Source organism: Taurulus bubalis (assembly GCF_910589615.1).
Source record: "Taurulus bubalis genome assembly, chromosome: 1".
Taxonomy (NCBI): Eukaryota; Metazoa; Chordata; class Actinopteri; order Perciformes; family Cottidae; genus Taurulus; species Taurulus bubalis.
In genome coordinates, this window is record NC_136589.1 from 24,194,702 (window position 1) to 24,209,128 (window position 14,427).

At 42.7% G+C, this 14,427-nt stretch overlaps 2 protein-coding genes across 2 annotated transcripts; both read right to left on the reverse strand.

Annotated features, from left to right (window-relative positions):
- Positions 1-647: 647 nt before the first annotated feature.
- Positions 648-5,489, reverse strand: elovl8a (ELOVL fatty acid elongase 8a; the record flags this gene model as incomplete). The annotated part of the gene is made up of 7 exons (XM_079226171.1): positions 648-802; positions 3,461-3,604; positions 3,758-3,872; positions 4,078-4,134; positions 4,267-4,347; positions 5,140-5,327; positions 5,441-5,489. The coding sequence occupies 7 exons, from the start codon at positions 5,487-5,489 to the stop codon at positions 648-650; spliced, it is 789 nt and encodes a 262-aa protein (XP_079082297.1).
- Positions 5,490-8,857: 3,368 nt separating this feature from the next.
- selenop2 (selenoprotein P2) lies at positions 8,858-11,700 on the reverse strand (the record flags this gene model as incomplete). The annotated part of the gene is made up of 4 exons (XM_079229146.1): positions 8,858-9,217; positions 9,615-9,723; positions 10,683-10,895; positions 11,474-11,700. 4 exons carry the CDS (start codon positions 11,698-11,700, stop codon positions 8,858-8,860), a joined length of 909 nt encoding a protein of 302 aa, XP_079085272.1.
- Positions 11,701-14,427: the final 2,727 nt, after the last annotated feature.

Below are 14,427 nucleotides of genomic sequence, written 5' to 3' on the forward strand. Positions count from 1 at the left end.
GGAGATAGAAAAGCATAGATATTTAGACGGTGAACAGATTGGGAATAAGTGACGAGGGAAGAATTCAATGCAAGGGAAGCAGACATAATTTCAGCCCACAAGGGGGAGTGGATGAGATCACTGCCTGGCAATTATCCTTCTACATTATGACAGATGGAACCAGGGGGGTTGCGGGTTGGTAAGTAGGATTAAATGCTAGAAGCTGAGGAGGGGGACCCTGATCTAAAAAAGGGGGGTGGAGGGAATAGATGGATACAGATTTAATGGCAGCCAACAGTTGATTGGCTGCCACTGCCATCCAATGGGTGCGAGAGAAGAATAAAGCAACGTCTTATCCATTAGCAGCTGGGGGAGCGGTGAAACGGGGGTTAATGTGTGTTGAGTGTGTTTTGTGGTCTTGCTACTGGATGAATGAACAGAAGCAATGCATGTCTGTGACAAATGGAAGACCCTCATAAGTAACAAATGTGCGTTTGTGTGTGTGTGTTAGGGCACATATATCATTCATAACGCATACAAATTGTTTTCATGTTGATGTATTTTGCACATATAATTAATCGAACTGCCATAGCAAAACAAACACGCAGGAATAGCTTTTTTTACGCCCTCTATCATTGTCCCCCCCCCCCATCCTCCTCCCCCTCGCCCTACGTCTTCTTGGTTTTCTTCTTGGTGATGTAGCTGTGGTAGTAGAAGTTGCTGAAGAGAGCGATGAGGCTGAGAGAGTAGGCAAGCACAACCATGTTCATGGAGTCAGGGAAGTCACAGTCAGCAAACAGGTTGTAGGTGGTATGGATGGTTACTGTGACAAACTGGAGCTTTGGGAGACAGACAGAGAGACAGACAGACAAGAGAGATAAGATAAGAGAGTGAGACAATACTTTTATTGACCAGCAACTGAGAAGGAAATACAGAGTGATTGACCACAACCTGGCCACAGACAAACCTGGCAACAGAGCAACATCTATTCCTACAGCCTGTATAAGACATGAAAAACAGGTCTGGTACCAGCTCATTATGTCAGAGAATTGTCACTCTTGCGATAAAAAACAGTTAAACAAAATGTAACTTTTCCAAAGATCTGATTTCATGAACTTATTTCACTGTTGCATTCAATGATTAAACTACAGTGTACATATTTCATTAATTATTCTCAATTTTCTAATAATTTGTAATTTGTTTTAAAATTCTGATAGTATACTACAGTATGTAGCCTGGTATAGACATGCAGTTGCATGTGTTTCCTGTAGCCTACGTACAAACCATGTGTTTACAAATGTGTTACTGCACCGGGAAAAGTTAGCTAATCATAAAATAAGTCGTAAAATCAATCAATGTAATCCTGAACGAGATGACCCTAATTATGACCATGTCTAATCTGAAGTAATTGTTCTATCTCACTCACAACTAAATTTAAAAGTTTCCGGCCATGAATTCTGAATGAATTCTAAGGTATTCATGTATCTACTTGTGGCATTAATTATATTGGGTATTGTCAAATACAATACCCAATAGGATTAGAATAACCTAAAAATTGTTCCCAGAGCCAATGCTAACAGCTGGCGGTAAATGCCAGGACTATTCGCTTGCTAATGCTCCAGTGCTAGCTTGTATATTTGACCCCTGGCCCTGCAAGCTCTTCGGGGTTCCTTGGGTCTTAGGGTACATTTAGCATGTCAGCACTTTTATAGGATAAATATGATTTGATACGTTTGAGCACGGACTGATGAACGCAGGATTCCTATGAAAGTTCATGTTAACTTCCCTTCTGGTAAAAACCTGTTAAGCTAGCATGAGACACAGAGAGGAGCACCAATCTGATTTAGTGTCATGGCTGTTTAGTAGTCATTAACTAATCTATGCACGTTTCATAGAGCCAATATAGTAATCAAGGCCCAGGCAGGAATTAGGTGTAGGAGAGAACATTATGGACGTTGCATATCCATCCACCCCACTCCACACACACCTCCCTTTCCAATGAATAATTATCTCCCAAAAACACAAAAGGAAACCCCCTCATACACACACACAGAAATACAATCTCCCCAATCAACTCAACTATTTCAGCTTCAGTGCTCCAAATTGTGAAGCCAACTGTTAATGACGGGTTGGGGGTCACATCTAAGGTCAGTACAATTATTGTTACATAATGGCGGCCAGCCACCATACTGACCTATATATATATATATATATATATATATATATATATATATATATATATATATATATATATATATATATATATGCTGCAGCCATATATATATGCTGCAGCCATATAGCCATCTTCATCAACGCCATAAAACAGATGGTCCAGTAGTTAGTTAATCCGCCTAGTTATCCAACGGCCAATCAGAAGAAAAACAAACCAAGCAGGAGGCCTCATGTTAGGCTCGTCTAAGTTGAGTACTTCGAGCTCTGGAACGTCCTTACGTAGACACGTCTTTTAGACATGGAACTGAAAAGCAGGGGCGTAAATACAGACAATATATATAGACAGAGCGGGCCCTTGCAAGTGACTCAAATTGGAACCTTGGAGGTACACCTGTGTTCAAAGAAGATCTCACATGCATTTCAAATTGTGCCATTATATTAAAAAAGACAATGGATGGAGATCATGATTAGCAATCTATAACAAATTGATTCAATGTAAACTATAAAAAATAAACCTTAAATAAACTGAATTATATTGAACTGAATCATTTTTAATTATATTTGATATTTTTTGGCTTACGGATATGCAATAATGGTTGCTTGGTAATATGTATGTTAGTGCTGTCCAATGTCAAGTCTCTATTTGATTATGTGACGAGATAATCCAGATAACTTTGACAACTCTCCATTCCAATACACAAGCCTAACATCGTAACATATACACAGTATATACATATATATATATGTATATATACATATATATGTATACATATACATATACATGTATATATATATATATATATATATATATATATATATATAGAGAGAGAGAGAGAGAGAGAGAGAGAGACAGAGAGAGAGAGAGAGAGAGAGAGAGAGAGAGAGAGAGAGAGAGCGAAAGAAAGGAAAGGACTTGCCGATGTACTACAATACTGGCAACAGCTATATTTCACTTACAGGATGTGAAAAGGTTACAGGTCATCTTTACTTAGCGAGCACCCAAAATGATCCGAGTAAATAATGCTAAAACATGAACAGAGAAAATTACCCCAAAGAGGTGACGCTTAGATGCGCTTTGATACATTAACATATTAAAGTGTCTCATATATGGAGAGACGACTATCGGACTGTGATGAGTGAATACATTTTAAAATAGAAAGTGGAAAGAGAAGTAAAGCAAAGGCAGTGAATGTCGGTGAGTGAAGTGCAACACACACACACACACACACGCACGCGCACGCGCGTACACGCACACGCGCACACGCACACACACACGCGCACACGCACACACACACACACATACACACACACAGGCAGATACTGACCAGCTGCAGGGAGGTGAGGTAGCGCTTCCACCAGAGGTACTTGGACACGCTCGGCCCCACAGCCGCCAGGCCGTAGTACAGATACATCACTACGTGGACCAGAGAGTTGATCAGACCAATCACGAAAGCTGTGCACGGATACACAGGATGAGTACTACATTTTAAACCCGCGGGCATGTGCGTCTAAAAGTGTGTGCTGTAAATAGGCGTCATTTCCACAGCTTATTTCATTTTCATGACATTTCTGCAAGCCCAGGGCCCGTGAGTTGGCGTGTACTCACACTGGCCACCAGCCACGTATTTCACTCCGGCCCACCAGTTGAAGATCATGGTGGCGTGATGGTAGACGTGGAGGAAGGTCAGCTGACTGTTCTTCTTCCTCAGGATTAAAAATATCTGAAACACACACACACACACACACACACACACACACACACACACACACACACACACACACACACACACACACACACACACATTATGTCAGATCTTATGTACCAGTGTTTTAAAAACAGCCAGCACTGCAGGAAACACATGCGCAGGTTGGCAAATGGGGCACTTAAAAATCCAAATAACTTCTTTTCACTCCTTTCATACTCACGGTGTCACTGAGCTCTATCACTTTGGAGAAGTAGAACCACCAGCACACGCTGGCCATCTGCTCGACCGGGAGAAAAATGTGTTGTCTTTTAGGGTGCACGTTGTGAGGTACTTTAACAGATCATTTCCCCCAGAGTGGAGCTTCAGCAAGAAAATGTTGCTTAAAGTAGGGTGTGGTAAATACTCGTACCCTCATGGCCAGTGGGCTGTCACTGTAGTCGACCGGCTGGCACAGCAGACTGTATCCGGCCAACCAGGAGGAGGCTGTGAACTGGGAAGATAAAAGCTGCTTTTTCATCTGTGCTTTCTCTCAATCATCCCATCTTGTCACACACAAATTGCCTGCTGTGAGAAAGGCATCAGTGAAAACACTTCATGCTTTCACTGATGCCTCAAAAGGACGGGGCACATACACATTTTGGTATCTCATGAGATTTACATCTGCCTGACTTCACAGCTAAGAAGGATTTTTGTCCTTTTTTTTGCCACTTGTGAAAACGAGCTGTGAAAACAACCTAATATTTTGCTTCTTATGTTGCTATTGTTAAAAAGTTGCCTATTTACTCATCGAGCAGGTATAGTGCAATATTAACATTAATTTTGTTGATTAACGCTGTGGTCTAAATGGACCATACTTTACTAAATGAACATCATGCTGTTTTGAAGAAGACTTGAAACTAGAGATTGAGACCATAAACTAATGTTTACAAAGTTTACTGAGGGAATAAATCAAGAGAGAAGTAGAGTAATTTTCTCATAGACTTCTATTCAACCAGAGGAGTCGCCCCCTGATGGCCATTAGAGAGAATGCAAGTTTGAGGCACTACCGGATTGGTTTCACTTTTCAGACCCGGAGGTTGCCCACTGGTTTTGCCCACCTGGCAAATGCAAGTCTAATATCCGCTCTCTATAGCTAAATGTCTTTCGCTGCTATGCTCCACTATACTCACCAGCTCATGCCAACTTTGTCTGTTAACTATTTGTTGCTGTAGCGCAGTGTACCTAGGACTTTTAGAGCACTTTACAACCCTTACAAACGTTCCCACGGACAGCACAGTGGTACCTCATAGAACATGTACGCCGACAGGCAAACCATGGCAAAGTTGTAAACTATCAGGACGGGTCTAAGATTGACTGGCTGCCTCTTCTCCATCAGCTTTGGCCCCACCCATATGATGCCCAGGTAGCACAGGAAGATGAAGCTGATTGGCACAGGAGAGTAGACCAGCAGCCAACCAGCTGTTCTTTTGTCTAGACAGAGACGGCAAGACAAAAGCATAGGTGAAGCGTAGACTGTGTCAATGTCTGACATAAACGTCTCACAATATATCACTGAAATATTGATGTGGAAAATACAAACTTGCCTCCATTTCTTAAAATCCCCTGGTAGAATAATTGTAATTTCTGCCACATGGTGAGAGCCTGAACCCCCTGACACGGACACATATGAACAGGAGAAACTTCCATTAGCTAGACGTACTTAACCAAACTACAACACTGTGTTAACAATTACATTTGGTAATCTCTCTCCAGGCCAGATGGTGGGTGTGTATTCACAAAATGCCTTTGACAGGAATGTTCAAGCACAATGCAGTTGGAATTGTTCACATAAGGTTGTATTCTTTGCTGTTGTTGCATTTGTTCTACTTTGCATGGTACTTCTTAGATCAGCTGGCGCTAGTATTGTACACATTGATAGCATTTTATAATATTCTAGCCATAAAGGGACATAGCTGTATATTCTAATGAGTCTGCATGTGGCATAGGAATCAGAGCACTATCTGAATGGCTTGTTGAAACACATGTTTTCTGATCAGCAAAAACTGACTGGGTTTTCTTTTGTCACAGTTTGTGGGTTGGTATGAACTCCAGATACCCAAATGTATGTGCACAAGTACTGAAAAAGTAAAAAATGTAGTACTATGTCCCCTTTATTGTCATATTCTGCAAAGGTGCCCTCAAAGACGGATTTGGTAAATAAAGTTGTGCTCTGCTGTCACAAGGCTTCGTCATCTGGAAAAATAAATCACAACAATTTGTAATGTGTATGTTAAAAGTCTGCACTAGAACTGAGTATGAGCAACAAGTATTGTCTCGAAACAACACACTTGTTATGCTCATCCTCCATCGTCCTACTTTGAAAGGTCTTACGAAAAGAATAGCACCCCTCTGCAAATTTCATTAAACCACCTAGAGATGATCTGGATTACAATGCGAGGATTATGTTCACTAATCCAAACGTATCTCTTGATAATGGATAATAACTAATAATCCCCTTGATGAATGGCTGCCTAATGTGGACGACAGCGTGATGAACTGCCATGTACGATTAGCCTGCGACTATGCTGCCATCTAGTGTTGGGAGAGAATAGCTCTACTCTCCTTCATATTCCTTTACTGTATATACATATAGATCTACACGAGGAGCCTCCAACACACACTTTGGTAGACTTTACTGTCTCTGGGAATTACACAGGTGTTAATAACCAGTTTTAAATTGTAAAATGACATACAAAGTGCTGTGTTTTGAATGCTATTTGGGATTTTAGTTTTTTTACCAAATAGCTTTAAGTTTCTAATGTGCACACTCTTTTAAAAGGGGAGGCATCAGAAGTTATTTTAAATCCAAGTGTTTTGTTTACCAGCCAACCACTGGCGGCGAGTGAAAGCACAAACTAATGTATTGGGGGAGCAGCAGGCCATGCGGACGGTGATAAGTAGTTTAGCTCCTCCGGGAGCCTCCTCACCGGGATTTACAAAGGAACATCCCCCACATGGCCAGGCTGCTACAACCTGCTCAGGTTTATTTCGAGCAGGTTTACTACAGCGTTTATAAACCAGGGGGAAATATTTTCAAGACACATATAAATGATTGGGGATTGTGATCCACAAAACTTTACAAGAGCCAAATTGAGCATAGCTGACGCCACACTGTTCCTTCAAGCTGGCGTTTAGAAAACTACATGCAGGTAGTTACCACAGGATCAGAGTACGTTGTTGACCCCCAGAGGAAATGAATAGGCCACATTTGCTCTTATGTAGAAGCATAAAAACACATAAGAAAAGAAATATAACTACTTACATTTAAGTAATACAGGGGTATTACTTAAATGTTAAGAACAACAAGAATTGACACATACTGGCCCTTGGCCTTACCTTCATGGTGGTAGTTGCTGTTTCCCAATGTTTCTCCTCAGCTCTCCTCTGTCAAAGCATGCTACATCTCAGCCATGTGTTAAGCAACACTGAGGTAATCCACCTGCTCTGCGTGTGTGTGTGTGTGTGTGTGTGTGTGTGTGTGTGTGTGTGTGTGTGTGTGTGTGTGTGTCCAGCATGACATATGACAGCGTGGTCCTTTATTCTAGCATAGCAGGTCAGGCTAAAACCATGTTCCAGTGTTATTTAGAAGGTGCGATACATGATTGTAACTATTTAGATCGTCTACAGGAATTTATTTATATATATTGTTTTGTTTCAGATTATGTAATTGTGTAGTTATTCATTTCCAATGCATCCAAGTGAGATCCAGGTGTTTTTTTGTTTTCTTTCTTATAAAAGAAAAGGTGAGCACAGTTTACCTATTCTTAAAGTGATACAGTGGTTTGACGTTTTAGAAAATATCCGCATATCCTTTTATAACAACGTGCTGTTGAATAAGAAAGAGCCAGCAGCTGGCTATTTTAGCTCAGAATAAAGACAGGAAACGCAACACAATCCTCAGCAGCCCACTAATTGACATATTTTCTAGTTTGATTGGGAACACTGGGTTGCGTTTTTAATTCAATTTTGTTTTGTTTTATCTAGTCAGTTTACCAACCCTAGTTTTAAAACTGAGATTGTTCTCTTGCCCACTTCCTCCTCTCTGCTGCTGTGATGACTTCTTGCTCGGTCCCCGCCCACCTGCACACCTGTTCCTGCTTTTCTCATCAGCCCTCTCCCACACATTCCTTGCCAGAACCTCACATCTCCCGTTAGGTAGAACGTCAAGGCACTACACAACTCACAGAAAGAGATGAGACACCGAGGAACATTTCATCAATGTCTTTTACTTTTAATGGAGAACACAGATCTAGAGGGTTAATTCCACGTTCAAGTGTATAATTGGAAGTGGCAAACTTTCAATCAGATCAAACAGCAAATATGCAAAACATATTAAATCCACTAATACTGCACATAAATACAAGTGCAAGTGAAAACTAATGTGCCTTCTGGTGTGATTTATCACCTCTAATGATTGAATTGGATACTAATCTAATTCATTGTGACAACACCTCCCAAAATGCTTGCACACGTTTGAGAAAAGAATAAAAGGAACAGCACTAAAAGTAGCACAGCATATCACTTACAGCAAGAATCTGAACCCCAGAAAAGAAAAATGTTTGGGCAGTAATCTGACTGGAGGTTTCGTTTACTAGCACCGTACAACGTCCTCTGACTCTGTCTGGGTGACAATAACCATCAGCACACCCTGACATCTCCACACACACACAAGCGTGCGCGCGCATCCGTCCGCGGCCTCCTGCAGGCAGGTTTCACACCGTGAACTTCATTAATGGGAGAGGAACGGGGAAGCACCGGCTACGCCATCCACACAGAGGACAGAGGGGTGGAGGTGCTCTCGGGGGAAAAAAACATCAATTTGATGACTGCCCAAAAAGATTCCGTGAACTGCTGTGTGTCTGTATGTTCTGCCGTAAAAAAAATCCACTCCTGGCATCCTAATTATCCACTTTCATCCCACCAGGATGACTGTGGTTGCCAGGCTGCTGCTGCTGCTGCTGCTACTGCTGCTGCTGCTGCTGCTGCTGCTGCTGCTGATGATGATGATGATGATGATGATGATGATGGTTGTGACTGAGAGGATGGAGAGTTGTATTCTGACTTGCATCATGTTGATGTTGGGACTGATTCTGGTGGTGATGGTGGGGTTGTTGTTGGAGGGGTAAGGAACGATGCGGGGGAGGATGATGATGATGGTGGTGGTGGCTGTGGTGATGAGTCGCTTCAGGAGCGGTCCCTCCCCCCTCCGGATCATCCGTGACCAGTTGAACTCTGGGTATTGTAGTTGTCTGGCTGACAATGAAGGGTGTTGTCTCGTTCTTCATGAAGCTGCTAACGCCACTTGATAAGGAAGAATTAGCCTGCGAATGATCACATTCATGTTCGTTCATTCATGAAGATAGATTTTATTATTATATTTTAAAGCAAGTGTCCACTACAGGGCAGCAGAACAAGCTAAAAACATGTTATGTCGTCTAGTTGCTATTACAGTTGCTCATTTACATGGCACAGCAGGCATGATGCAACGTTGCCATTCATTTGGAGTTGTGCTTCTGTCCTCTTTTTACATTATACATGGCAATTATTTCCATTATGAATACAAAAATATGTATATATGACTGCAGCTTTAACTAAATGGGGTTTGAGGGTTGAGGATGAGTGAGTTCTAAACACTGAAAATCAGTAGATTACAGTTACTATTTGCAGCCGTGTGTGTGTGTGTGTGTGTGTGTGTGTGTGTGTGTTGTAATTACTCACAGTGCAATTGCAGATGTTTTTAAGATAAGTGGCTCTGATTGCAGCCTCTACGTAGACGTTATGCAGGAAACTGTAAGGCAGCACGATGTGGAAGGTGAGCAGACCACATCTGGAGGAAAAGGGAGAGAGAATCCAAATGTTGATGGGAAATGCTTCCTTATTTTCACAATGTGATGCATGAACTAATTCATTTTTCTTTTACTATTTTAAATATTTAAAAAACAAAAGTGAACTCTACAGTATAATTTAATCCAGAAAGTGGTGATTGGAAATATGTATTATTAAAGCAGGGCAGAGAGAGAGTTCAGGCGGAAACTCTTCCGGTCTGGAAAACAAAGGTCCTCAAAACCTGCAGTCTCTTTACTGACCACCAGGAGGCGATTCCTCTGGTTGCAAAAATAAGTCTGGTCGTATAGAAGCAGTGGCGGTTCTACATGTAATTACGCCCCGGGCGAGACCGCCCCCCTCACGTCTACACCGTGAAGGCCGGTCCGCGAAAATATTGTCTGACACAAAACCGGTCCGTGGCTCAAAAAAGGTTGGGTACCACTGCATTAGAGTACGGCTCTATAGCCCAGAGTGGATCCCCCCGCGCCCACAGCCCACCCCCCCACACACACGACCCGCAGCCGGCACCCCCCCAGCAAGCAGGGCCACCCGCCCGCAGCCGCAGGGGGCGCCAATCTGCCAATTCCCCACACAGTGATATGATAGATATTGGAAAACAATATTTTGAAAAAATATTTTTTATTTTTTATTTTAAGTGGTCGTGCCGCCCCCCACGTGTCATAAAAAAGTGCCGCCCCGGGCGGCTGCCCGGGTCGCCCGTGCCCAAAACCGCCCCTGTATAGAAGTCTATGAGAAAATGACTACTTCTATCTTGATATATTCCCTCAGTAAACATTTTAAACATGAGTTTATGATCTCAATCTCTAGTTCCAAGTCTTCTTCAATACAGCATGATGTAATTTAGTTTAGATGGTCAGTTTAGAGTCAAATAGACCATAAAGCAGCAATAATTTAGGCGGGGCAAAAAAATGATCTTAATTTGATCCACGTAGGCTTCACCTATCATAGACCAGGAAGTCGTCTTTGTCGCCATCCAGGGCCTCCCACACGTCATTCTGAAGCGGCTCCTGCTGGTAGACCGGGACACCAGGGGGCGCTCTCCTCTTCAGCTCCCAGTACATGGCTCTGGATTGGGCCTCGCGCTCATTCACGACCATGAAAGACACTTCGCTCAGGTTGCTGCGGTTCAGCTTGTCACGCAGGCCTCTAATTCTACAGAGGGCCAGAGAGAGAGAGAGAGAGAGAGAGAGAGAGAGAGAAAAGGCTGATGAAGTGAACTGACTCTTTACACATCATATTGCAGCCAACTCAATAACACTTGTGGAAAGCACCAAAACGTGCCTCTAACTCATGAATTGTGAACCTTGTCAATACACTAACCCCCACAATCCGGAGGAGGGATTGTAATACTTCTGAAAACTCGTATCTCCTACACATGGACTACTTTAGTGCCTTTGTACAAGCCCTGTAAAGACAGCTATTATATGCATTATAATGCAAACGGAATGTTGAATAATTGGATTTGGCTGCAGAATATTTACTCAAGTGAAGATTTCTAAGACCTCCTGTTTCTAAAGCATCTAAAGACAACTTGGCCTTCTCTGTATAATCCTATACGTGTAAATAGTGCTTTTATCAGGGACACTGTAAACCAGGTGGAAAGGGCATAGCATTGGGCAAACTCAAGTCAAACTGTCTCTGGCCTAATCAACGTGTTTGAATATGTCCTCCTGATCTTAAACCTTTCTCATTTAAAACAACACATCTGACACATGGGTCCGTTCTCTTACTTGGAGGCCTGCGTGAGGCAGAACTGTCAGCTGGCCTTCAGCAGGGCCACCACCACCACGCTCCCCTGCAGGTCCTGCATGGGTGCGCGCCCCTTTATCGTCCAGTGGGGGGCGGGCTTGCAGATCCTGGATGCGTCGTTGTCCCCCTCCACCATCAGGCTGACGTGCGAGGCCCACAGCAGACCCGGCAGGGCGGCATACAGCCACGGCAACGAGAGACGGCTCATTGTCCCTCTCCACCTGGCTGGCTGGACCGAATCTACCGGACGAGAGGCAGACGTGCAATAGCCCACGTTACTGTGACCAATGCTGTCCCACAGTGGACTTTGGAGCAGGGTAGCACATGTGCAGTCCGGGATAAAGGCAGATTCAATCTTTGGCAGCTACCCCCACCAATTTGCCCTGAGCCAAACGTCCAAGTCCAGGCAGTCTGATCCCCAAATAATTCAAAGAATAAACCCTCATTGTCTCTCTCATCGCATGTGGAGATAATCGGCGAATAGAGTTTATTATGGGGTAAACTGCCAGAATGAACAGAAGAATTCGGGTTGGAAAAAAAGACAAAGGAAGGCTTGGACAGAGATATTTACAGGGACGTTCGAACTGTCAACAAAAGTGTCCATTTTGTTGTTGATTTAATCACTTGTAGGTTCAGTTATTAAATTGCAAATTTGATCTCAATCACAACACGACAGCTCAGATTTAACCAACAGGATGGTGATGTCTTACGCAGCAGCTGCCTGCTGAAGTCAGATTACTTCTTTTAGGGACGAACGTTGCATGAACAAAACCAACCTCAAATAAATGAATATCTTAGAAAACAAGAGTTATTTTTTGGTTAATAAGAACAAACGCCCCTCTAGTGCAGAAACTTCAAAAGGAATACGATTGATGAGCACATTTCATGACATACCTCTTGAAATAAAAAGACTGTTACTAAACTAAATGGAGCCCCAAAGAGAAATGCTGTCCCAACTTACCTCTGTCGTCTCTGTCCTGTGATCCACATGAACACAGGACGGCCAAGCCCTGGGATTTATAAAGGCTGGGGGTTGATAAGACCTTCCCCCAAATCAAACAGATGGGGAAAGACACAGAGAGAGAGAAAGTGAGAGAGATCCAGTATCTGCACCCTATCTCGCCCTTAGGGTGTCATCTGAAACACATCAAATCAGACAGAATATGGTTAAACCCTTCGCTGTGACTGGTCTTTAATTTGAAAGGGTCTACAAAGAGCTGATCACACTGGCGTGAGCGTTGGGCCCCTTGTGTGAACTGTAGACTCTCGAGCCTTGTTTACCAGTCCGGAGGAGCCCTCGCATGTCGTATTGATCCAATCGCCCTGAGCGTGTTTACTCTACTACACACGGCTTTCCACTGTGGAGAGGTGAATGCCACCGCGTGACAAACAAAACCCACGCTGCACTTTTTGGAACAGGCCGGGGCCCCCCCCCCCCCCAAAAAAAAAAATCAATGGTAATGGGGAGGGAGGGCATGTTGATCTCTCGACCCAGTTCAGCTCAGGTCACAAGCCGACTGCAAAACTAATATCTAATCTCTCATGTGGGGGATTTGCTCAAAGTCCGACCTGAGGCCAAAGTAAGGCCCCATCTTGATGTCTCCCCATGAGGCCCATGAGGCCCCCTGATGAATGGTTGAGTGTGAGAGGCTGGAATGGGCTTGACATGACATTACACTTTTTACTCCCTGATCTTCTGGGCTCTTTTCCTCACAAGATGAGGTCATTTCAAATCATCTATTTACTTGTTTTCGTCAGAACCGCTACAATGACCAAATTATGTTAAAATAAATAAATATCCTCTGATGTCATGGGATTTTATGTTTCTATCTTTAATCCTTGATGTTTCCGAGTACGCTGACTTATGGAAAAGGGGTTCATAAAGGGCTTACAGGGTTCATACACATTTTGACCTATGGATTTCCATGACTTTAAACCAAATTTCCATGACCAAACATTTTGTGAAATCTCAGTGTATACATGAAAAAGTGAGAAAATGTAGTATTTAAACTAACAATGAGAATTCCAAAGCATACAGTATACCTTAAATGACACAAATGAATGAATGAGACAATAGTTTGATTAAAATAATAAAGATTGATAGATATAGAGCGTATGCCTGCCAATATTTTGAGCGTCTTTCTTTTAAAAGTATATTCATTATTTCAAACTCTGCGTAAATGAACAATAGGAACAAATGAAAATTTGGGATTTTATTTTTTTCAAGGACTTTTCCAGGCCTGAAGAATTCCATGACTTTTCCAGGTTTTCCATGACCGTACGAACCCTGGGCTTAAATATAAATACATTTGACAAGGGGGGCAGCAGTGTAGTGATGAAAACAATGCTGCTGACCACCTGATGTGCAGTGCAGACCTACATGCACTATTCAGTAAGTCTCTCTTTCTCACATTTACACACATAATGGAAAAACAATGTTGGTAATTCTTTACAAATCACTTTATTTTACTCACAAGTGCCAGTGTTGTTGTTTTGGATACTGAATGTCATGTGACCAGTCTGAGCTCTTTTTGATGCCCTTTGTGGCTACAGCTGCACTGCAAGCCAGAGACGTACAACCCATTTAGTGTCGAATCACACACGCTATTTACCAATGGAGGGTTTACTTGTATGTCCTTGTTGACTCGACACACCTCAGGGTGTGTGGTCCAAAATAAATTCCCAGGCGAAAAAAACAACAAACAAACAAAACAGGTACGGTTTCAGCTTCACAAATGTGATTAAAATGGGCGACATGAATTTAGGATATCCAGCCCAATTTCCCTGACAGCATTCAAAGGATTTTTTCAGTAATACGGGCGTAGTTTGAAACCACCGATGTATGCTTGAACGAAACATCTTCCCAGATGCTAACTTGCATCCCGGCTATGTGCCACGCATGCGTACACACGCACACGCATTTGAATGGAAAAAA